Raw genomic sequence first — 20,676 nt, 5'->3', positions numbered from 1 at the left:
TGAGTCTTTATATGTGTTTATCTATTCTTATTATTATTCAATTATTCCTATTCAATTTATGAGTCTTTATATGTGTTTATTTTTTTGTGTTTAAATTTTGAATCTTTATATGTGTTTATCTATTCTTATTATTATTCAGTTATTCCTATTTCCTTTCTTTCTAGTTTATGTATGGGTTTTATCCCTAATGAAGAAAACAAGATCGTGGCTTTTTATTTTACTTTCTTATTATGGTTAGTTTACTCCCAATACCTCGGTTAGAGTTGCTTGAAAAAAATTCGCTCTTAGTTGATGATGTTTTATCACATCAGATAGGACTCCATTTTCATGATCGAGTTGATGAATGCCCCAAGCCGCTCCGTCCTAGTCGCTACGTTCGTTTTGAAGAGTTTGGCAAATTAAAAAAGAGTTGTATAGTTTGTGTGTTGCTCAATAGAATTACCACATAACGTCGGCTTTTGAAGAAATTGTTCAGTTTTTAAGTAATGTTGATAGTGTGATTGATGTTTTGGGAATTTGTGAATCATTCTTGAGTTTGTATAGTCTTCTCTCTTCCTACGCTTTTCCAGGTTACCAACTGATATCAAAGTCGCGGCAGTCAATGGGGCACGGGGGACTTGCATTTTTGGTGAGAGAGGGATTGAATTTTGAGGAAAGGGAGGACCTTTATTTATGGAATGAAGGTAAGATTGAAATTTTTTCTATTGAGATTGAAATAAATAATGGTAAAAAGTTAATTGTTTGCCTGGTTTATAGACCCCCTGGTGCTCATCCGGAGGAATTTTTTCAGGAGTTTGATATGTTTTTAAGCAGGGCCCAGTCTAATCGATCAGAGTGTGTTATTCTGGGTGATTTTAATTTTGATTTATTGAATTTAAATAGTGTTAATTTAGAATTTTTAAATCTTACATTATCTCATGATTTGTACCCAGTGAATCTGATTCCTTCCCGTATCACTGCTCAGTCGGCAACATTAATTGATAACATATTTGTTTCTTCAAATCTATTGAGGCAAGCATTCTGTGATGTTCTCCTTCAACCTGCTTCTGACCACCTCCCGATTGTTTGTATGATAAATAGTATCAAAACTTAGACTAAAAACCTAAGTAAGAGAGTTTATAGAGATATGAGAAATAATAACTTGAGAAAGCTGAAAGAGCAAGTTAGTACTATAGCATGGGATGAAGTTAGCGAAGAGCAGAATGCAACTACAGCATTTGACAGGCTTATGAATATTCTCTTACCGGTATATGAGGCGTCTTGTCCTCTGAGGAAAATGAGGAAAAAGAAAAATGAGCCAAGAAAGCCAAGGGTGACCACAGAATTGCTTGAAATGATGGAAATACGAAACCAGCTTTTTGAAAAACATTTACAGAGCCCGGAAAATGTGAGTTTATTTGAAGAATTTAAGCGAGTGAGAAACAAAGTTAACCATAAGCGTCGCAGTGAGAAAAAAGCATATTATGCTGCTGCTTTTGATGGTAAAAGTGGTGATGCAAAAGGAACCTGGCGACTGATAAATGAGGTTTTAAAAGGGAAGACTAATGATAATGATGGAGTAAAGAGTCTGATGGTGAATGGAAGTGAAATCACTGATAAACAGAAAATGGCTGATGAATTCGGAAAATATTTCACGAACATAGGCGCGAGTATTAAGGAAGACGTAGCTAAAAAGTCTAGAAGACATATGTTAAAGTCCTTTATTGATAATCGAGGCGAAGGGCACAGTTTTTCGTTCGAGAAGTGCACAGCAAAGGAGATCGAGAGCACAGTGAAAGGACTGAAGTCCAATTCGGCCGGAATAGATGGACTTAATCTTAGGGCTGTAAATGCTATCCTAGTTTATATATTACCTTGTCTAACTGACTTAATAAATCTATCACTCCAGTCCGGTGAATTCCCTAGTGGTCTTAAAATAGCAAAGGTAATACCATTGTATAAAGGGGGGAAGAAACAAGAACTATCGGATTGGCGACCGATATCGTTATTGCCTATTTTTTCTAAAATCTATGAAAAGATAATTCACAGGAGACTTTATGAATATTTGGATAAACTAGGAATATTGTGTGACAGCCAATTTGGATTCCGCAGTAAACATTCTACTAGCCATGCTGTTCATCATCTTCTGGATGTAATCAATGGAACTCTAGAAAAAGGTCTTATTCCTTTAACGATCTTTGTTGACTTCAAAAAAGCCTTTGACACTGTGGATTTTGAGTTGCTGCTGTGTCGCCTATCTAGTCTGGGGATAAAAGACGTTTGCTTGGATTGGTTTAAATCATACTTTTATGGAAGGTCAACTAAAGTAATGATAGATGACATCGTTAGCGGAGTCTATCCTGTAAAATGTGGAGTTCCTCAGGGCTCAGTCCTTGGTCCATTACTCTTTCTCGTATACATAGATACTCTGAGGTTCTACATGCCTGAAGCAGCTGTTACAGCATTTGCAGATGATACTGCTTTGACGATTTCTGCACAGTCACTGGAAGAACTAGTAGATAAAGCAAACCGAACGCTGGAAAACTTTTTGGTGTTTACCTCCTTGAGTTACCTTGCTGTTAATACTTCTAAGACAAATTATATGATTTTTAGTAGGGTCGGAAAAATTGTAAATAGTGCTTCCGTAGTATTTGATAATTTGTCGCTTTCACAGGTTTTTGGAAATAAATATTTAGGATTTTATGTTGATAATAATTTGAGTTGGAAGAAGCACATAAATATGATTTCTTCTAAACTTGCACGAGGTCTTGGAGTGATGCGGCGTTTGAAACATGTGTTACCCTTAAGGGTTTTAAGAAATATATATCATACTGTTTTTCATCCTTTTATTGTTTATGGTTGCTGTATTTATGCATCTAATTTTACTTCAAATATTAAAAGACTGCAGATTCTTCAGAATAAGGCACTACGAGTACTGGGTGAGTTTGTTCAGTATGAGCATACGCGGGAATCTTTTATTAGTTTTAGAATTTTAAATATTCATCAGATCAGGGACCATCAGGCGGGAGTGTTTACTTACCAGGTGCTTAATAGATTATCTCCAGAATATTTTAGAGATTTTTTTTAATTTTAATTCTGATTATAATCATCATAGGACAAGAGGTCGTGGAAGCTTAGTCTCAGAAGTAAGGAGTACGAGTCGATCTAGTTTTGCAATTAGAAATTATGCAGTTAATTTGTGGAATGGTTTCCCGGAGAGCATTAGGGAGTCAGAAAACCATTTTCAGTTTAAAATTAGATTAAAAAAGTTTTTGTTGGGTGGGAATTAATTTTTTTTTTTTTTTTTATTTATTTTTTTTTTTATTTTTATTTATTTATTTATTTTTTTTTTTAATGTTAAATTGTAATTAAGTTGTAAATGAAAATGTTAAAAAAAAATGTTAAATTGAGTTAATTTGTATTGAATGGTAAGACAAGAGTAGTAAGAGTGAATGAGTTTGGTTTATGATGAAAGATCGTGTGACGTTGCTCAAGTCACAATAGTGGCTTAATAAAACGTCATACGTCCTTACTATCTCTACGTTTGTTGATAATGTTATTCAAAAAATGTGGTATGTGTCAGTTAAGTATGATGTAATTATTAGTTGAAAATAAAAGTCAAGTCAAGTCAAGTCAAAAAAAATAAATGCATTATCAACATCATTTGTCGGGTATATCGGATAAAATTGACAAAATCTAAGTATCAGATTAATTAAATTATATATCAACATCCATTTCTCGAATACATGGGATAAAATTGACAAAAGCTAAGTGTCAGAGTGAATATTTTTTTTTATCAACATCTTTTGTCAGATAGAAAGAATATAATTGACAAAATCTTAATATCAGATTGATTCAATTCTATATCAGCATCCTCTATCGAATATTCTGGATAAAATTGACAAAAGCTAAGTGTCAGAATGAATAATTTTTTATCAACATCCTTTGTCAGATGCATCAAGTAAAATTGACAAAATCTAAGTATCAGAGTGATTCAATGCTTTATCAGCATCCGTTGTTGAATATCTCGGATAAAATCTAAGTATCAGAGTGATTAAATTCTATATCAACATCCCTTTCTCGGATGCATGGGATAAAATTGACAAAATCTAAATAACAGAGCGAATAATTTTTTTTATCAACATCTTTTTTCAGATACAACGAATATAATTGACAAAATCTAAATATCAGATTGATTAAATTCTATATCAGCATCCTTTGTCGGATATGCTGGATAATATTGACAAAAGCTAAGTGTCAGAGTGAATGAACTTTTTATACCAACATCTTTTGTCAAATACATCAAATATAATTGAAAAAAATCTAATTATCAGAGTGATTAAATGCTTTATCAGCATCCTTTGTCGGTTATCTCGGATAAAATCTAAGTATCAGATTGATTATATTCTATACCAACATCCCTTTCTCGGATACATTGGATAAAATTGACAAAATCTAAGTGTCAGAGTGAATAATTTTTTTTATCAACATCTTTTATCAGTTACAACAAATATAATTGACAAAATCTAAGTATTATGAAAAAATTGTAAGTAAGTAAGTAACAGACTATTTCTTGAATTCTCCTCTTGGATACACAAATACAGAAATTTAATTCAGGAAATTATGAAAAAATTGAACAAATTCTTTATTAACATTCTTTATCGATTGAATTCGCTTCTATCAACATCCTTTTGTGAGATTCATCGAATAAAATTGACAAAATGTAAATATCAGAGTGAATAAATACGTTATCAACATTCTTTATCGGATGTGTCGGATAAAATTGACAAAATCTAAGTATAACAGCGATTAAAATCTAAGTATCGGAGTGATAAAATTCCATATCAACATCCCTTTCTTGGATACATGGGATAAAATTGACAAAGTCTAAGTATCAAAGTGAATAAATGCTTTATCAACCTCATTTGTCGGGTATATCGAATAAAATTGACAAAATCTAAGTATCCGATTGATTAAATGCTATATCAACATCCATTTCTCGAATACATGGGATAAAATTGACAAAAGCTAAGTGTCAGAGTGAATAATTTTTTTATCACCATCTTTTGTCAGATACAACGAATATAATTGACAAAATCTAAACATCAGAATGAATCAATACTTTATCAACATCCTTTATCGGATATCTCGGATAAAATTGACAAAATCTAAGTATCAGAGTGATTAAATTCCATATCAATATCCCTTTCTCGGATAAATGGGATAAAATTGACAAAATCTAAATATCAGAGTGAATAAATGCTTTATCAACATCCTTTAAATGCATTATCAACATCATTTGTCGGCTATATCGGATAAAACTGACAAAATCTAAGTACCAGATTGATTAAATTCTATATCAACATCCCTTTCTCGAATACATGGGATGAAATTGACAAAATCTAAGTGTTGGAGTGAATAAATTTTTTTATCCTCATCCTTTGTCAGATATATCCAATAAAATTTGACAAAATCTAAATATCAGGGTGAATAATGCTTTAGCACCATCCTTTATCGGATATGTCGGATAAAATTGACAGAATCTAAGTATCAGACTGATTAAATTCTATATCAACATCCTTTTCTCGGATACATAGGATCAAATTGACAAAATCTAAGTGTTAGAGCGAATAATTTTTTTTTATCAACATCCTTTGCCAGATACATCGGATAAAATTAACAAAATCTAAGTGTCAGAGTGTGAATAAATACTTTATCAGCATCCTTTGTTGGATATGTTGAATAAAATTGACAAAATCTAAGTATCAGAGCGAATAGATGCTTTATCACCATCCTTTGTCGGATATGTTGGATAAAATTGACAAAATCTAAGTGTCAGAGTGTGAATAAATACTTTATCAGCATCCTTTGTCGGACATGTTGAATAAAATTGACAAGTATCGGAGTGAATAAATGCTTTATCAGCATCCTTTGTCGGATATGTCGGATAAAATTGACAAAATCTATGTGTTAGAGTGAATAAAATTTTTTTTATCAACATCCTATGTCATATGAATCGGATAAAATTGACAAAATCTAAGTATCAGATTGAATAAATTCTTTATCAACATCATTTGTCGAATATGTCGGATAAAATTGACAAAATCTAAGTACCGGAGTGAATAAATTCATTATCAACATGATTTGTCAGGTATATCAGATGAAAGTGACAAAATCTAAGTATCAGATTGAATAAATGCTTTATCAATATCCCTTTCTTGGATACAGGGGATAAAATTGACAAAATCTAAATACCAGAGTGAATAAATTCATTATCAACATCCTTTGTCGGATATGTCCGATAAAATTGACAGAATCTAAGTATCAGGTTGATTAAATTCCATATCAACATCCCTTTCTTTGATAAATGGGATAAAATTGACAAATTCTAAGTATCAGATTGAATAAATGCTTTATCAACATCCTTTAAATGCATTATAAACATCATTTGTCGGATATATCGGATAAAATTGAGAAAACCTAAGTATCAGACTGATTAAATTCTATATCAATATCCCTTTCTCAAATACATGGAATAAAGTTGACAAAATTTAAGTATAAGAGCAATTAAATTCTATATCAACATCCCTTTCTCAGATACATGGGATAAAATTGACAAAATCTAAGTATCAGAGTGAATAAATGCTTTATCAACATCCCTTAAATGTATTATCAACATCACAAGTCAAATACATCGGATAAAATTGACAAAATCTAACTACCAGAAAGAATAAATTCGTTTTCAAAGTTTTTTATCGAATACATCAGATAACAGTCATAAAATCCAAGTTTTATTCATTTTGACTTCATGCGTCGTTACGTTGAATTTAGGTTAGACCGGTTATAGATGGCAGCACGCCCACTCAGACACACAGTCATAGTGAGAGAGATATTCAAAACATTAGAGTTAATTTAGCACACCCGCTGAGAGACACAGTCATAGTGAGAGAGATATTCAAAAAGTTGAGTTAATTTAGGTTCACTTAGAGTGGCGCCCGCCACTCTAAGTGAACCTAAATTAACTCAAGTTTTTGAATATCTCTCTGTGTATTATACAGAACACATCGGAAAGGTGAAGCTAGGTCAATTCACAACGTCATTCTATCATCATTAACCATTTTTATATATTTAGGTTGTCTCAAATGTATAACAAGTTTTCTGGGTTAACAACCCTTCGGGGTTACCTTAACTGCTAATCAGTTTAACCCTTTTTCTCCACCTTCATACGATCCAATTCCCAAATGATATATAGCTCTGTTTTTTCCCTATTATTCAATTAATATAGTTGATACAGTTCAATTCGCGAATGTTATATCCTTTTTTTGTAAATTGAGTTAGCTTTTAACAGCATATGTCAATGAATCAATCAATTCTGGGTTTAGCCTACTATTCTTTGATTAGCAACTTCCTTAATTACATAACTCAATGAATATCCATAGATACCCAAAATTAATACAAAACTTAAATTTCTTTCCAAGAAAATATTTTGAATGCGATTTGGCTGTATCCAATTCGCAAATGTTATCTAGCTCTGTTTTTTCCCTATTATTCAAATAAGATCGTTCGTACAGTTCAATACGCGAATGTTATATCCTTTTTTATTGCAAATTGAGTTAGCTTTTAACAGCATATGTCAATCAATCAATTCTGAGTTTAGCCTACTATTCTTTAATTAGCAACTTCCTTAATTATATAGCTCAATGATTATCCATAGATACCCAAAATTAATACAAAACTTAAATTTATTTCCAAGAAAATATTTTGAATACGATTTGGCTGTATAAACTATTGTGATGGTTCAAGATAAAAAAAAACTTCATGATGAAAGTGCTTCAAAAACCAGTCTGCTTGCGTTATATAATCTCAATTATACTCTCAAAACGTGTTTGTTCACTTTATAGGTATATAATATAAAAGGATTGGCCGCTTTTTGCTATGTGTTCGTCAAACTGCACTGTATATGGTGTATATGGAGTATAACATCCCTGAAATCACTCGTCAAATCTTAAACACCCTTACTACTGGCATTGTCGTAGAAACTTTATAAAAGACTCATTCGATTGGAAATTCAAAGGGCTATTGCCCTTTTTAATAGTCGAAAGTGATTAGAGGGCAACTATCCCGCCTCTCACGCCTACCTTTTCCCCAAACATATCTAATCAAAACTTTGAGATCGCCATTTTATTCAACGTAGTTTTAAGTTCTGGAAATTAGGTCTTTGAGGATGAAAACCGCCTCCCCCCCCCCACAGCTCTCAGGGAAGGGTTGTAAATTATGCCCAGGGGGCATATAAGGCTTTTTTATTATGCGTTGTCGTAGAAATTTCAAAAAGGGCTCATTCGATTGAAAATTGAAATGGCTTGTACCCTTTTTAATAGTCCAAAGTGATTGGAAAGCAACTAACACCCCTTCCACGCCCACCATTTCCCCAAAGACATCCAATAAAGATTTTGAGAGAGCCAATTTGTTCCATGCAGTTTAAAGTTCACGAAATTATACCTTTGAGCAGGACACTCCATCCACAGTCTTCAGAGCAAGGGTTATAAGTTATGCCCTGGGGGCATATAAGGTTTTTATTGAAATCTTTGTCGTAGAAACTTGAAAAAGGGTTCATTCGATTGGAAATTCAAAGGGCAAGTGCCCTTATTAATTTTCAAAAGTGATTTAAAGGCAACTAACCACCCTCTCACGCTCATCTTTTCTACAAACATGTCCAATCAATATCTTCAAAAAAGGGCTAGAAAGCGTAGAAACTTCAAAAGGGCTCATTCAACTGGAAATTGAAAGGGCCTAACACCCCTCTCACGCCCGCCATTTTCGCAAACACATCCAATCAAAATTTTGAGATATCCATTTTGTTCAACGGAGTTGAAAGTTCTGGAAATTAGGTCTTTTAGGATGATAACCCCGTCAGAGCCGTCAGTGCAGAGTTATAAGTTATGCCTGGGGGCATATGAGTTTATATAGAAAGTTGTTATAGAAATTTTAAAAAGGGCTCATTTGATTGGAAATTGAAATTGCCCTTTTTAATAGTCGAAACTGAGTGGAGAGTAATTAACTCCCCTCTTACGGCCACCATTTCCCCAAAAATATTCATTAAAAGTTTAGAAATAGTCATTTTGTTCAACGTAGTTGAAAGTTCTGGAAATTATGTATTTAAGGATGACAAACCCCCAGAGCCCCAAGGGCAAAGGTTGTAAGTTCTGCCCTGGGGGCATATAAGGTTTTTATAGATAGACTTGTCGTAAAACTTCAAAACGGGCTCATTCAATTTGGAATTGAGAGGGCTAGTGCCCTTTGTAATAGTCGAAAGTGATTGGAGGGTAACTAGCCCCCCTCTCACGCCCACCATTCCTCCAAACACATACAATCAAAATTTTCAGATAGCCATTTTGTTCAACATAGTAGAAAGTTCTGGAAATTAGGTCTTTGAGAATGACCCCCCCCCACACTCAGGGCGAGGGTTGTAAGTTATGCCCTCGGGGTATATAAGATTTTTATTGAAAGTTATGTCGTAGAAACTTCAAAGGGGCTCATTTGATTTTAAATTGAAAGGGCTAGGGCCCTTTTTAATAGTTGAAAGTGATTGGAGAGCGACTACCGCCCCTCTCACGCCCATCATTTTCCCCAAACACATCCAATCAAAATTTTGAGATAGCCATGTTGTATAACGTAGTTGAAAGTTCTGGAAATTAGGTCTTAGAGGATGACAACCACCCTAACAGACCTTAGAGTAAGGGCTGTAATTTATGTCCTGGGGCATATAAGGTGTTTATAGAAAGCGTTGTCGTTTCAATAAGGGCGCATTCGATTGGAAATCGAAAGATCTAGTACCCTTTTTTAATAGTCGAAAGTGATTGGAAGGCTTGACATTTTATAGTAAAGATCGAAGTGGGTATAATGTATAATTTTTTGTTTTTGTTGTTGTTACGACCAGGGCACTTAGTATCGAAGGAGTTGTCATGGGAACTTCGAAAAGGGCTCATTCGATTGAAAATAGAAAGGGATGATGCCCTTTTTAATAGTTGAAAGTGATTTGACGGCAAATCACCCCCCTTCCACTCCCACCCTCCCACGCCAACCCTCCCATTTCTGCTCTTAAAATTTGACCGAATCAAAATAGCGTAAGTTTGTCCAAGTTATCAAAGAAAGTAAACAGATTTTTTTGCGAATGGTATCAAGTTTTCCATTTCAGGTCAACTAGATGAGGTATGAAACTAAATTAAACAGTACTATTTGTGTCCAGATTTTTAAAAGGGTGTTTGTTATTAAAAATTGCTGAAAATTTTTCTCCAGCATACAAATAGCAGGCCAAACTATAAAGTCTTAAAAAACAAAAAGATTTAAAGTATTATTTTCTCTTTTCCTGAAAAGACTATGTCAATATAAAACGAACAGAAATTAATTTTAAAAACTTTTTCCACAAAACAAGTTTTTCAAAGAAAAGTAAAGAACTCCGTTAAACCAAAAATGAGCAAAAATAAAATGAAATAATCTACCAAGCGTGAAACTATCACAAATCAGCATCGATAAATAAATGAAACCCAAAACGAACAGAAATTACAATAATTAACCGAGTCAAACTCAAAACGAGCAGAAATTAACATAAGTTGGGTGCAAAACCCCTATGCCTTCCCAAGGCCAGAACATAATTCTGCACTTTACTGAAAATATACAAATGAATGTGCATTGTCAGTTTAATATACATATACTGATGTTTAGTAATCAAAATGTTAATATTATTTGATTTATTAAAGTTGTAAGAGTAAAAACATTTATATTTTTTCAGTAAATTGCAAATTTTGCACCACAATCTTTTGAAATCTTCCTTACCTATAAAGGCCGCAAACTTGGAGATATAAAAGTTTCTAAGCCATTTTAAATAGCCGCACTCGTGGCACATTCAGAATATATTCCCGGAACTTCGTTATATGCAATAGCCTAGGACTTGTTAGTGACAAAACCGCAAAGCTCTACACAACTGCTAAACTATCAATGTTTTCACTTACACCTGACCATCTCTTACAACAGCCTAGTTGTAGAGCTTCTAATGCTGGAACCCTCAACCTTCTGAAGCATTAACTTCCGATCAGAGCGGTTCCTAGGGCTGGTGGTTCCCAGGGCAAAATTAGAGTGTCCCTCCTCCCGTCTCAAATTATAAGCAAAAAAGTTTTACGATCATGATGACAAAACCAACATTGGTGAAGACAATTTTTCTCTTTTTTTTTGCAATTCTCTTTTACTACATGCATTTGTGTAAAATTATCTCTGATGTAGATAAGTATCTTATCAGAAAATTAGCTTTTTTTTTACCTAAAAGACGTTTCGATGGTACATGCAGTCGGTGGAAGATAAAGAGCGATTTTAATGGATTTCAAGATTGAAGGTAAAAATACGGCGTGCTCGTGCTCTAGGAGATCAATCAAAATTATTTTATCAAGGTCGGGAGTCACATTAGTGTTTTTCCAGAGGTCATACCATTTTGCCGACTTATCAATAAAATTGTCCAAAATTTGACATACATTCTTCATCGATCCCATGTATTCATCTTTTTGCGTTTTTAGCAACATTTTAGGATGCAGTTTCAATACCTCAAATGCCGTTTGGTTCGTTTCAGAAAACCTTTCCAAGAAAGGTTCGTGGAAGGGGTGTTAGTCGCCTTCCAATCACTTTCGACTGTTGAAAAGGGCACAAGCCACTCCAATTTCCAACTGAATGAGCGCTTTTCTATGTTTCTACGACAACTTCTTCGATACGAAGTGCAATGCTCTAAAGGAAAAAATTAATATAATACATTGTTCCAACAGCGTTCTTATATGCCCCAGGACATAACTTAAAACCCTTGCCTTGAGGGTTGTGGGGGAGTGTACTCTCTTTACTTAGTCCCCGTTTCTTGTCTCGTTCTAGAGTGTCCCCGTTCTTTACTTAAGCAGCGCGATCGTACTGCCTATGATTTATACAACAATTTTCTATATAAACCTTATATGCCCCCAGGGCATAACATACAACCCTTGCCCTGAGGGCTGTGGGGGAAGGGGTTGTCATCCATAAAGACCTAATTTCCAAAACTTCCAACTACGTTGAACAAAATGGCTATCTAAAAATTTTGATTGGATGTGTTTTGGAAAATAGTGGGCGTGGGAGGGGGGTTAGTTGCCCTCAAATCACTTTCGACTATTAAAAACGGCACTAGCCCGTTGAATTTCAAATCGAATGAGAACTTTTTCAAGTTTGCACGACAAAGATTTCAATAAAAACCTTATATGCCGCCAGGGCTTTACTTTTAACCCTTGCCCCGACGATGTCCGAGTGCAAAACGCATTCTTTATGAGGAAAACAACAGAGCTGAACACACTAACTCTCCAAGAAATTAGATTGGATGTGTATGGGGGAATAATGAGTGTGAGGGGGCTAGTTACCCTCCAATCGATTTCGACTATTAAAAAGGGCACTAGTCCTTTAAATTTCCAGTCGAATGAGCTTTTTTGAAGTCTCCACGACAACACCTTCTATAAAAACCTTATATGACCCCAGGGCATAACTTAAAACCCTTCCCCTTAGGGTTGTGGGGGAGTGTTCACCTTAAAAACATATTTTCTATGAGGAAATCAACTACGCTGAACAAAATGGCTATCTCAGAATTTTGATTGGATGTGTTTAGGGAAATGATGGGCGGGGGGGGGGGAGGGGGCTAGTTGACCTCCAATCACTTTCAACTATTAAAAAGGGCACTAGTCCTTTAAATTTACAATCGAATGAGCTTTTTTGAAATGTCTACGACAACGCCTTCATTAAAAACCCTATATGCACCCAGGGCATAAATTACAACCCTTGCCCTGAGGGTTGTGGGAGTGTCCTCCTCAAAAACATATTTTCTATCTGGAAATCAACTACACTGAACAAAACGGCTATCTCAAAATTTTGATTGGATGTGTTTGGGGGAATGATGGGCGTGGGGGGGGCTAGCTGCCCTCCAATCACTTTTGACTATTAAAAAGGGTTTCAGCCCTTCGAATTTCTAATCAAATGAGCCTGTTTTGAAATTTCTACGACAACGCCTTTTATAAAAACCTCATGTGCCCCCAGGGCATAACTTAAAACCTTTCCAATCGAATAAGCCCCATTTGAAGTTTCTACGACGACCCCTTCCATATGAAGTGTCCTGCTCTAAAGGAAAAAAATAAATAAAAAGTACAGTGTATCAACATTGTTCTTATATACCCTCAGGGCATAACTTAAAACCCTTGTCCCGAGGGTTGTGGGGGAGTGTCCTCCTCAAAAACATACTTTCTATCCGGAAATTAACTACGCTGAACAAAATGGATATCTCAAAATTTTGATTAGATGTGTTTGGGGTTAATGATGGGTGTGGGGGGGGGGCTAGTTGCCCTCCAACCACTTTCAAATTATTAAAAAGGGCACTAGCCACTCTAATTTCCAATCGAATGAACCATTTTCGAAGTTTATAAGACAACTCCTTCGATACGAAGTGCCCGGGTGGAGAAAAAAACAAAAACACATTGTGCCCACATCGTTCTTTAATTAGGCAGCGCTAGCGCGGTGCCTATGATCACGAGGTGCATATTTGGTAGTATGAAAGGAATCTCTCAGAAACCCTATGACTCGGTTTAGTTGTAAAGGAAACATGGGGTAAGGTGAGGGGGGACCTAAAGTCAATCTAGGAAGAGAGGAGCTAACCTTCAGTAGTTAGTTGAAGATGAATAGTTTACTTCTTGGTGCAAGAAGGAATTATCAAGGGAGATGGAAAGGGCTGCATAGTTCTTATTTTTACCCCATGTTTGAAGGTATTGATCAGAGAGTAGGTCAAATGATGTTTGTACATGAAGAATTTGGCTAAAGGGAAAAGGAATTGTAAGGAAATCGGAGGTTTGACGAAAGATGGCTTGTGAGTATGAAGAGAAATGAGTGTTTTGTAAGCGTGGATGATCGATGAGTTGTTCTCTTACTTGGCGTGTTTCTTTTTTTCATTTTTTTTTTTAGTGTTTATGTTACTTAAAATGTTATTTTTTATTTTGTATTGCCATGCGTTTAGGGTTCTTACAACAATAAAATTATTATTATTTGTCATTTTCAGATAATATCTTGATCTTTATCAACTATTTTTCTTTATGGGTTAAGCTTAACTTCAGATATATTTTGAGTTTTAAAACACATTATAAGCTTAATCCTCACTCCAAAGTATTGCTGTGTTGTTTGTTTTTTTATTGTAGATTTCTTGCAATTTTTTTGGGTCTGTAGATAATTTGTTTCCGAAGCACAACTTCTAATAATAAAAATAAGTCAATCCCAACAATTAAATATGACATTGTAATACACCCCAGACCACTATTAAATATGTATACAATTTTCAGCACGCTAAGAAGAGTTAAAACATGGACGGGAAGTACGAAGTCACACGACCGTCTAGTGGATTATGCCTCTTATCTGTCCATAAACAAAAAGTAAAAACTGAAGGAGAAGCATATATCGAAACAGTAGTAAATTTATTTGCCATGAATCCTCGCCGTTTGAAATTTTCCTGAATTTTGTTTTATTTTGAATGTAAATATAAAGTTTTGCCATTTGTATATCTAAAAGATTTTTTTTTTGTATTAATTCACAATAACTACTTACTTCACATAGATCAAGATAATGATATGCACAGCAAAGACGTGAGAAAGCACAAAGCAACTTACTACGATTTAAGGCTTGATACCGATAGTAGATAGGCTAAGAAGAATCCAACAGTTAGACCAACACCAAACGTCGAAACCGTCCTGGGATGTAAGTATAGAGATTGAGGAGCTAAAAAAGCGAAAGCAAAGACTAGTATCAAAGTTAAAGCTTTATTTTCAATCACCATCTCTTAAAATCCTTGGATATATAATAAGCATTTAAGCTACGTCAAAAATATACTTACCAACAGATGAAATGGTTTAATTTAGGGGAGAAGGGCACCTCCCCCTTATGTGCCCGGTGCACCTCCCCCGGGCACCTTCAATTACGTTTGAAAATGAGCATTCTCGGGCAAAGGGAATATACTTTAAGGAATTATTTTATATTCAAAACTTGCAAGTGTTTTACTGCTATTCTCCACTGCGCTTTGCAGAGCTAAGAAACGCTTCTTTTCCTATAAAATCTAGACTTGCAGAACCAAGGATGAAAAACACTGTAGCCTATAGGGAAATGTCTGGATTTGATATAGGGAGAAGTGAATTCCTGAGTGGCTTTACAATTAGAGTAGAAGGGGGTACCAGCGCGATCAGTACATAATTTATTCATGGTTTATTGATCCACGAAGGGGACTAGGTTTCTGAGAAACTGATTTACATAATCGAAGGGGACTAGATTTCTGAGAAATTGATTACATAATCGACAGGGAATTCTATATTGATCTAAGAAGGGGAAGTAGGAGGGAACAATATGGCTTCTCTGATCTTTAGGTCTGAGAGATAAATTAATATTCTATTTTTAAATATGGCTTCTCTTATCCTTAGGTCTGAGAGATAAATATTAATATTCTGTCGAAGCCTTAATAGTGTAACTAGGAACACCTTAGATTTTTTTCAGAAATCCATACGAGATCAAGACAAATTGAATATATTTTACGCGGGAAATGGTTTCCTGGGAATTTCAAATGTGACTGCGCATGGATGCCGAAACAAAGGAACACGCAGAAATTACTTTTAGGGATTATTTGGGCGAAACAAATTAATCGGCATTTTAGAAATGTTTTGGGCGAAACAGTTTGAGACATTTTAGAAGATGATTTGTGGTGAAACTCTGTGGTCGTTATAATACACAAGTTCCATTTGAATAGTGTTGTAAGGTCCCCTACCCAAACCCCAAAGGGCCCCCGCCCCCGGGCCCCAAAAGAACCCCCCAAAGGGGGCCCCGGGCCCACCACCCCCTTTTATAAATACTTTTTTTGCGCAGTTGAGACACAAGAAGGCCACCCCCCCAACTTTTTGGCTCTCCCCCAATATGTCTTTTCAGAACAAGTTCTTTAGGTAATGTCCCTCTTAAACCTATTTTACAAGTTGAAGTACTCATCCTTATCACCCACAACTTATATTATGGCTTTTTGAATACCCCAACACCAAGCAATATTTTTCAAAAGGCTTTATTATATCTTTTCAGAACAAGTTCTTTACGTAATGTCCCTCCTAAACCAAATTTACAACTTTAAGTACTCATCCTTATCATCCACAACTTTACATAATGGCTTTTTGAATACTCCACCAAGCAATACATTTCAAACGGCTTTATTATATTATTTCAGAACAAGGTCCTTTCTTAATATCGCTCCTAAACTTATTTTACAAGTTTAAGTACTCATCCTTTTTCACCCACAACTTTACCTTACAGCTTTTTGCATACTCCAACACCAAGCAATACTTTTCAAAAGGCTTTTTATATTTTTTTAGAACAAGTTCTTTCTTAATGTCCCTCTTATACCCAATTTACAAGTTGAAGTATTCATCCTTTTCAGACACAACTTTACTTTATGGCTTTTTGCACACCCCAACACCATACAATACTTTTCAAAGGCTTTTTTATATTTCTCAGAACAAGTTCTTTACGTAATGTCCCTCCTAAACCTTTTTTACAACTTGAAGAACTCATCCTTTTCGCCCACAACTTTACTTTACAGCTTTTTGAACACCCCAATACCAAGCAATACTTTCGAAAGGCTTTAGTATATCTTTTTAGAACAAGTTCTTTACGTAATGTCCCTCCAAAACAAGTTTTACAACTTGAAGTACTCATCCTTTTCACCCACATACAAACAGAGAAAGACATGCACTTTAGACATACAAACCAAGAAAGACAGACACTTCAGACTTACACACCAACAAAGATAAACACTTCAGACATACAAACAAAGAAAGACAGGCACTTTAGACATTGAAACCAACAAAGACAGAAACTTCAGACATACAAACATATAATGACAAACACTTCAGACATACAAACAGAGAAAGACAAGTACTTTAGACATACAAACCAACAAAGACAGACACTTCAGACATAAAAACAAACAAAGACAAACATTTCAAGAATACGAACAGAGAAAGACGGGCACTTTAGACATACAAACCAACAAAGACAGACACAACAGACATACAAACCAACAAAGACAAACACTTCAGACATACAAACAGACAAAGACAAGCAATTTAGACATATAAACAGAGAAACACAGACACTTCAGACATACAAACCGACAAAGACAAACACTTCAGCAATACTTTCAAAAGATACAAGACATAAAGGTACAAAGACATACAAACACCAAGCAATACTTTCGAAAGGCTTTAGCATATCTTTTTAGAACAAGTTCTTTACGTAATGTCCCTCCAAAACAAGTTTTACAACTTGAAGTACTCATCCTTTTCACCCACATACAAACAGAGAAAGACATGCACTTTAGACATACAAACCAACAGACAGACACTTCAGACTTACACACCAACAAAGATAAACACTTTAGACATACAAACAGAGAAAGACAGGCACTTTAAACATTGAAACCAACAAAGACAGAAACTTCAGACATACAAACCAATAATGACAAACACTTCAGACATACAAACAGAGAAAGACAAGTACTTTAGACATACAAACCAACAAAGACAGACACTTCAGACATAAAAACAAACAAAGACAAACACTTAAAGAATACGAACAGAGAAAGACGGGCACTTTAGACATACAAACCAACAAAGACAAACACAACAGACATACAAACCAACAAAGACAAACACTTTAGACATACAAACAGAGAAAGACAAACACTTTGGACATATAAACAGAGAAAGACAGACACTTCAGATATACAAACCGACAAAGACAGACACTTCAGACATACAAACAGAGAAAGACAAGCACTTTAGACATACAAACCAACAAAGACAGACACTTCAAACATACAAACCAACAAAGAAAAACACTTCAGACATACAAAAAGAGAAAGACAAACAATTCAGACATACAAACAAACAAAGACACACACTTCAGACAAACAAACAAACAAAGAAAGACACTTCAGACATACAAACAGACAAAGACAAACACTTTATACATACAAAAAAACAAAGACAGACAGTTCAGAAATAAAAACAGAGAAAGACTTACACTTTATACATAAGAACCAACAAAGACAGCCACTTCAGACTTACAAATCAACAAAGACAGGCACTTTAGACATACAAACCGACAGAGATATACACTTCAGACATACAAACCAATAAAGAAAACACTTCAGACATACAAACAGAGGAAGAAATGCACTTTAGACATACAATCCAACAAAGACAAACACTTCAGACATATAAATCAATAAAGACAAACACTTCAGATATACAAACTGACATAGACAAACACATTAGATACACCGATAGTAAAAGACAGACACTTCAGACATACAAACCAACAAAGACAAACACTTCAGACATACAAACAAAAAAAGACAGGTTCAGAAATACAAACATAGAAAGACAGGAACTTCTAACATACAGACCATCAAAGACATGTACTTCAGACATACAAACCAACTAAGACAGACACCTCAGACAGAAAACCCAACAAATACAAACACTTCAAACATACAAACAGACAAAGACAAACACTTCAGACATACAAACCAACAAAGACAGACACTTCAGACATACAAACCACAAAGACAAACACTTGAGACATATAAACAGAAAAAGACAGGCCATTTAAACATACAAACCAACAAAGACAAACACTTCAGACATACAAACAGAGAAAGACATTCACTTTAGACATACAAACCAACAAAGACAGACCCTTCAGACATACAAACAGACAAAGACAAACACTTCAGACATACAAACAGAGAAAGACAGACACTTTAGACATACAAAACAACAAAGACATACACTTCAGACATACAAACAAAGAAAGACAGGCAATTTAGACATACAAACCAACAAAGACAGACACTTCAGACATACAAACCAACAAAGACAACCACTTCAGACATACAAACAGAGAAAGACAGGCACTTTAGAAATGCAAACAAACAAAGACAGACACTTCAGACATACAAACAAAAGTCTTTGATGGTTTGTATATCTGAAGTGTGTCATTCCCGGTTTGAATATTTGTATATGTATGTGTCTCTCACTCTTTTTGCTTGTGTGTTTGGGCGTGTGTTTGCTTGCCCCACTGCCTGTCTTTCTCGGTTTGTATGTCTGAATCTATGTATTTGTATGCGACTCTCACTCTATTTGTCTGTTTGTCAGGGTCGGTGTTTGCAAGTCCCTGTGTTTGTCTTCGATGGTTTGTATATCTGAAGTGTGTCTTTCTCGGTTTGTATGTTTGAATCTATGTGTTTGTATGTGACTCTCACCCTTTTTGCTTGTATGTCAGGGCGGGTGTTTGTATATCTCACTGTCTGTCTTTGTTGGTTTGTATGTCTAAAGTGCCTGTCTTTCTCTGTTTGCATGTTTGAAGTGTTTGTCTTTGTTGATTTGTATGTCTGAAGTGTCTGTCTTTGTTGGTTAGTATGTCTAATGTGTTAAGTGCCTGTCTTTCTCTGTTTGTATGTCTGAAGTGTTTGTCTTTGTTGGTTTGTGTGTCTGAAGTGTATGTCTTTCAATATTTTTAGGTCTAAAGTGTTTGTCTTTCTCTGTTTGTATGTCTGAAGTGTTTGTCTTTGTTGGTTTTTATTTCTGAAGTGTCTGTATGTCTCCAGGTTTAATTTAGGTTATGTTAGGTTATCATGAGCGCTAATGGTAACCTAACCTAACCTAATTTAAACGTTGAGAAACCTAACTTTTTTGTGTGTAAACCGTAATAAAAATATTCCAAGTATAGCACTTCAAACAAAATAACTTTTTGCAGTTGCATGTGCATTCCAGTGCATGTCTTTCTCAGTCTGTGTGTCTGAATCTACGTAGTTGTATGTGTTTCTCACTATCTTTGCCAGTGTGTGCGGGCAGGTATTTGCTTATCCAAGTGCTAATCTTTCTCTGTTTGTATGTCTGAAGTGTTTGTCTTTGTTGGTTTGTAAGTCTGAAGTGTCTGTCTTTGTCGGTTTGTATGTCTAAAGTGCCTGTCTTTCTCTATTTGTATGTCTGAGATGGCTTTCATTTTTTGTGTGGTTGTCCAAGGTGTCTGGCGTAGATGTACGTACTGTCTACAGTTCCTATTTTTGTCTTTCTTTATGTTGTACGACTCTGTGTTATTTGGTTTGTACGTATGATGCGACTTTCTGGCGTTGACTGCAAGTATGATGTACCATTCTTTCTATTTTTTTATTTCTGAAGTGTTTGTCTTTGTTGGTTTTTATGGTTGAAGTGTCTGTCTTTGTTGGTTTCTTTGTCTGTAGTGTCTTTCTTTGTTGGTTTGTATTAATTGACTGCCTGTCTTTCTATGTTTTTATGTCTGTAGTGTTTCTGTTTTATGGTTTGTAATTCTAAAGTCCCTGTCTTTGTCTTTTTGTACGTCTAAAGTGGTTGTGTTTGTTGATTTGTATGTCTGAGGTGTGTGTTATTGTTGGTCTGTAAGTTTGAAGTGTCTGTCTTTCTCTGTTTCTATGTCTGAAGTGTCTGTCTTTGTTGGTTTGTATGTCTTAGGTGTCTCTATTTTTAGGTTTGCTCGTATAAAGTTCCTGTATTTCTATGTTTTTAAGTATGAAGTGTTTGTATTAGTTGGTTTGTATGT

The 20,676-nt window shown here is 35.0% G+C and overlaps 1 protein-coding gene across 1 annotated transcript in view; it reads right to left on the bottom strand.

The window, feature by feature from the left end:
* The window catches only part of LOC148953970 (glycoprotein-N-acetylgalactosamine 3-beta-galactosyltransferase 1-like), a 103,247-nt gene that overhangs the window by 55,808 nt on the left and 26,763 nt on the right, over nucleotides 1-20,676 (bottom strand). Inside the window, exon 2 of the mRNA XM_089086056.1 lies at nucleotides 14,676-14,784. Coding sequence (XP_088942182.1) covers nucleotides 14,676-14,784 — 109 coding nt within the window. The remainder of the gene's footprint in view (nucleotides 1-14,675; nucleotides 14,785-20,676) is intronic.

This window comes from Artemia sp. Qi Xiang Cuo, chromosome 3, assembly GCF_049724085.1.
Source record: "Artemia sp. Qi Xiang Cuo chromosome 3, ASM4972408v1, whole genome shotgun sequence".
Lineage (NCBI taxonomy): Eukaryota > Metazoa > Arthropoda > Branchiopoda > Anostraca > Artemiidae > Artemia > Artemia sp. Qi Xiang Cuo.
This window is presented reverse-complemented; position numbering and strand designations above follow the sequence as displayed.